At 35.9% G+C, this 5,780-nt stretch overlaps 1 protein-coding gene across 14 annotated transcripts; it reads right to left on the reverse strand.

Annotated features, from left to right (window-relative positions):
* On the reverse strand, window positions 1,128–5,559 carry LOC107644820. 14 transcript variants are annotated; one of them, XM_016348749.2, is made up of 6 exons: window positions 5,050–5,559; window positions 4,349–4,390; window positions 4,097–4,180; window positions 3,177–3,338; window positions 2,640–2,787; window positions 1,128–2,482 (listed from the first exon to the last, which is right to left on the reverse strand). In XM_016348749.2, the coding sequence occupies exons 1-6, from the start codon at window positions 5,131–5,133 to the stop codon at window positions 1,464–1,466; spliced, it is 1,539 nt and encodes a 512-aa protein (XP_016204235.1). In that variant the 5' UTR covers window positions 5,134–5,559; the 3' UTR covers window positions 1,128–1,463. The 14 variants fall into 14 exon arrangements, with proteins under 14 accessions (XP_016204235.1, XP_016204233.1, XP_020958879.1 ...); XM_016348747.2 differs by having other exon boundaries at window positions 4,283–4,390; XM_021103220.1 differs by having other exon boundaries at window positions 3,177–3,317; window positions 5,050–5,554.

A 5,780-nucleotide genomic window follows, 5' to 3' on the forward strand; every position in this document is an offset into this window, starting at 1 on the left:
CCTTTTTCATAGATCAGTAAATCATGCATCAAAAATCAACTTCATATGTCTTCTTATTTTCCTTAGACTTGATATTTATACTCATAAGTACATCAATTACTCCTATATTGTCGATCTTGACACCATCGATTTGTGCATTCTACAACTTCCTCCTTTAACTTCTCTAATACCAACACTCCATTATTAAAGACAATGTTATTTCTATATCTCCATGTGCACCATATTACAGAAAAAAAATAACACCATCCACACTTTCTTCATATCTTTTCTTATCTTTCTATCCATCCACACCTCAAAGCATTCTTTGGTGGTTCCTGGCCAAACCCAAATCACACTCCAATCCACCAAGATTGATCCCCACAACTTCCATATACGATCACATGAAAAAGCAAGTGATGTACCGTCTCCAATCTATCCTTATATAAGACACAAAAGGATTCCGCTTCTGGTACAATCTTAAACTTACATAATCTATCTCTAGTATTCAATCTTTCTAAAATTACAAATCACATCAGCAACTCAACCCGTGGAGGATTTTTTTTTCTTGTGAACATTAAATTTATAGAGTGTGCATTATATAGTTTGATGTTACAGTGTTAGACTGTTAGTGTTATGCGAGATATGATGGAAATTGGGAGAGAACAGTGTCGTTTCCGAACCGAGGAGATCAGGGACCATTTTGTCCCCTGTTAGAGTTGTTAGGGACTATTTTGTCCTCCGTTAGAATTAACGGAATAAAGGACCTAAATGACTGACGGAGTTAATTGTTAGGGACCAATCGACTAATTAATTTTAGTTGGGGACTAAAATATCCAGTTTAAAATTCTTTGAGGACCAAAATGGATATATACTCTTTTTTTTTTATTTATCCTATATATGGATACCTATATATTTCTTTCATATTTTATGAATGAAATTATCTGACTTTGAAAAAAAAAAAGTTGCTGTTCAAATCCTACTTGTTGCATGTTGCAACCATAAACCTTAAATAGAGATAATTTTTTTTCCTTCTTTAAGGCAGTTTCTGGATCCCAGCATTGTTATTGTTACCGAACATCATCAAAACCGTTTGATATGTTATAAATGCAATGCAATTCATGGTCCTAAGTTCTACCATAGGAAAATTCTACATAAGTAACTTAGATTAAAGTAACTAAATACCTTCTTTTGAAAAACTTAAAATTATACACCATTTCTACTTTCATGCTAACATGAAAACTACAACCTACCTCAGAGGGCTAAGAGAAAATTCTACAGTTTATGAGACTAGTTTAAAGGATTAAAGACCCAAAAAAAAGCACCATAGCCATACAAAGGCAAGAGTCCTAAGTTCTACTTGTTCTTTGCATAGCTTCCTAAACTGTACATTCATATGTTAGCTATTGATTCTCTCACTTTTCTAGCAAACATTCCTTCTATCATCACCACAAGGAGGGAGTCTAGCTCCACCAGAATTTTCCATGTCAACATTTCTTGTGTGTTGATGATGCTGCTGGATCCACAAAAGACTCTTTAAACATTGGTTCCTGTTTATAGGCCATGTCACCGGGATTTGTGTTTGATGAGCTAAGCTGCTGTTGAATGCAGTTCTTGGGATTCTGCTCTGAATCTAATGGGATGGAGCCAGTGAGAGTTTTGATTGCAAATTCAATGCATGGATCCATCCATGAAACATCAAGTTCCTTTTCAGAAGATGATGATCCTGTTTGGTTTTCATTAGTCTTGATTGCTGTTTCGGCTGCACCGGCATGTTGTTGCGGTATAATAGCATAGTTTTCTGGATGTGAGAACACATTGCACCCTCCCTTGTCATCACCACCCATATTTGCAGTAAGAGCTTCAGAATGCTCACTTGATTCGCCGGATACTTGCATTTCGAATGTTTCGCCGGTGAGAGTTTGTATTGCAAATGCAATGCATGGGTCCTGTAGCAGTTCTTTAAGAGGAAACTCATGGGAGTAATCAAGCACAGGATCTTTCATAGTAGCATTGTTCTCTTGAGGCCAAAATGAGAAGCATTCTTGATCCTTGTTGCTTCCATCCTCTTCTGTAGTCTTGTTGGGAAGCCTTTCTGGAGTAGAGAACTTAGTTGACTGTAGCATGTTTGCTGCACTCTCAGACTTGCACTTTGTTTCTGATCCACCATCAGTCACATTCATCCTTTTCGCTGCGGCATTAGGCAAGCTGTTAGAGGATTTATCCTCATTTCTGATGGTTTCTCCCTGGCCTGATTGTTTAACTGCAGCTCGGCGTGCTCGGCTTCTTGTTACAAGTTCTGGAACTGGATCAAGCTGAATTCCAGCAAGGCGCTTTGAGGAACGGCGAGGAAGATTGATCTCCTTTTTACGCCTTTGTCGCTTTTGAGATTTTTCATTTTCCATTTGTTCATTTTGGGGAAGTTGCTTTGCTTGAGAATCTTCTTCACTAGCCTTCCCTTCTATCTGATCCGAGCCTAAGGTGGTCGATTTTGTTCCCATCACGCCTAGATCATGTAATAAACATACATTGATACATGCATGCAAGATCTTATAAAGTAACATTGATAAAGAAAAGCTTGCATATGTTTAGAATAAAACTAAATTGTTGAAAGGAAAAATTATAACAATTTGTGTACATAAGAGAGAAATTGGGAACTTTACACTGAGCTGAAGTATTTTCAGAGATTGGTGTAGATGCATATTCTGCTGAACACACAGGCTTTTGATCCTGTTGATCATTGGATATCCTGTCTGAATCTGAGTTCAAACCCATGCTAACAGATACAGTTGGTTTTGTGGTCGATACTGGCTGAAAAATGAACAATAATTAAGAAGTTAATAAAGTAGAAATCTTTTCATAGAAATAGTTTTAAGACAACAGATTTAACAGAAATAATTTTAAGACAAAATATTCTAATGAATATTAATTATGGTACCAATATAGTTAGATATGACAATGAGTTATGCTTGTTCCTAATTGTAATATTCTTAATGATGGATTACCTAACCAACTCCATAGAACTCCCCCTTCATTAACACAAGCAAAATAAGAAAACAGTAACACAACAAAAGAAGAGTAACCTAACCAACATAATTTTTTTCTATTTCACATTTAGCATCAACTCATACACAAAAAGCATGGCATGCAGAAGTAAAAGTTCATCGAATTACAATAAGCCCAAAGGTGGCAATCCTTACAGAGAACTTGTCAGCTTTTAACTCTGTATCACTGTTGTCTTTCGGCTTGAACGCGTTCCTTCCTATTTCCCCAGATTCAAGATAACGATCAACGTCTCTTAGCGAGCGGAACACATAGCCGCTTGCAGGATCTATGTAGTACTGCAAAGAAAAGCATATAATCTGAAGAAGTGAGTCATTCAGGAGAGGCCAGAGGTGTTATATATAGATGTATAAAGCACTTGAGTGTTCAAATGAAAGAGTAAGCATGAGAGATCTCTCCTGAAATACTGTCGAAAAGGTTAACCAGCCGTCATAATTTCAGGACAGTCAACGGCCATTTATCATATGTGTCCAGAGACATTTATAACTCAAATTTGAGTCATAGTCAGTTACAGATATGAGTAAATGCATTTAATCAGTGGAGTGTTTTCATGGAATGTGTGAACAGACTCTGATTGTCAATGCAATTTCTGCCTTAATATGAGGGGATGTGAATGATGAAAGAGAAGATTGAAGTATAAATTAATAGTATCTGTATACTACTATACTATTGCTTAACATATTCATATCAAAATATGAATAATTATGGCCAGAAAGAGGCATTTTTTCATTTTATAGAAGTCAAACAGTTATTTTCAATTATTACTATGGAATTGAAGAGTAAGTGGCAATGTACTATGGAATTAGTGTATTACTATTGGATAAATGCACACTACTAAGAAATCTAAAATCAAGTGATTAAAAAAAGTAAAGTTACAAAACTACCATATAAAATATCAGCATCTGATATAGGAAATGAAAAACCAAATTTAATTTCCTCTAACATGATAGTTAATTTAAGGGTACAATTGACAATGCAATAATAGATTCTAGGTAGAAAAAAGAGACAAATATTGTGTGGGACAAACAAAATTTGGGACCAAGAGAGTGTTATTTACGGAATCTCTCCTAACTGTGTCGCCCTTCGTTGTGATTCTGGTCTTTTTCATCGATCCGGCCGGCAATCCTTTCTCAACTACAACCTAGATCGCTTGAATAACCAAAGTTTTACCACATAAGCTAAAACAACAAGATACACATTAAACATAAACAATGCCATGAAAAGAAAGATTTTGTTGACAGACATTGTCCGCAACTCTCTGAATGCCGACTTTGTTCCGAGCATTTTCAAGATGCCGAAAAACCTCTACCTTGGAACTGAATTTTAGTCCGCTCGAGGGTGAAAAGTAATACTGCAATAAATATAAGATTTTACCTTGAATATCATCTTTGATAAAGAGTTTTTATTAAAGAAATGTGCTTGCATTTTAAATCAAGTCAAATAGGGATATAGAGCAATAAAAGAAACCAAAAACCATGTCATAAATTGAACCCAAATATGGCATTCACTAAACTTTCTTATGAGAAAATTATCCCAAAATTTCTCCTTTTCAAAAGAGCATAGCAGATCCTGTGCTCATCTTATAGATTCAACAAGTAACAGTGATTTTCTGGAGATACAATCCAAAGGGTCCATGGATAACATGCAAAGCATAAATTAATCTCAAATGTCAAGCATGAAACATTTTCCCCTCTCTTTCTCCTTTCTTTTCTTTAACTTGAAAAATAACCAAATTCACAGCAACTCCTAAACCCTTCCTTGAAAACAAGTTAAGCATTAAGCAACACCAAAGATTCCAAGTTCCAACCTCAGATTTTTCAGACTACAGAGTACTAAACATACTAACATAGCACACTACAACAAAACCAAGTACAAGTCTAAAAAATTTCCAGTCTTTGAACCCAACTAGGTAGGCCTAGTTCCAAGATCTCACATTTTCTTCAAACCCCATAAAAACAATGAAGCAGGATATAACATTGGTAGAGTCAAAAGAGAGAAAAAGGGGTTTACCTTGTCTCTCCTACCATTCTTTCTGACTTTAACTTCCACAGTCCAACCTTGTGGCAAACAGTCACCGGAGCTGGGGTCTTCCATCCGCTCCGGCAAGTCTCCGGTGGCCGGAGAATCAAGTTCCTCTGGCTGTGTTGTGTTGAACCTTTGTATCTATCTATATATCTCTCTCTCTATGAACTTGTGTGACCCCCACTGGCTACTATTGTTATTGTATGTGTTCTTTTTCTCTGTCTCGATTTCTGTGTATAGTGTGTGTGCGCCACTAGCCTAGTACCTACCACCGAGTCAGAAAACATAGAAAAAGAGAAAATGGGGTTCCATAAACATAACTTGCATTTTTCAGACAAACCCAAAAAAAAAAAAAAAAAGAATTTGCATGGCCACGTGGTGCCAAACACATTTGGCATTTTGCAACTTGGTTTTGGTTTCTCATTTTTCTTCTTAGAAAACTATGATAGTAGAATTTTCCTATGTTTGGGTGCTTCCATTGTGATGCACACTTCAACATTATGACATCTATCTATCTATGAATCTCTCTTAAGTCTTATCTTATGTGATGCAATCTTATGTGCTTCTGTTCTGTGTCTGCTTTCACCGTACACACTCCACTTTAGATCTCTTTTTTTCTCTTCACAAAAGAGAAAACTTTCTTCACTATATACCTTTTTCGTGTCTATTTACCATCACTTTTTTCAATTTAGAATATTTTTCATTTTATTCTAATTAAA

Source organism: Arachis ipaensis, chromosome B05, assembly GCF_000816755.2.
Source record: "Arachis ipaensis cultivar K30076 chromosome B05, Araip1.1, whole genome shotgun sequence".
In the NCBI taxonomy this organism is placed as follows: Eukaryota; Viridiplantae; Streptophyta; class Magnoliopsida; order Fabales; family Fabaceae; genus Arachis; species Arachis ipaensis.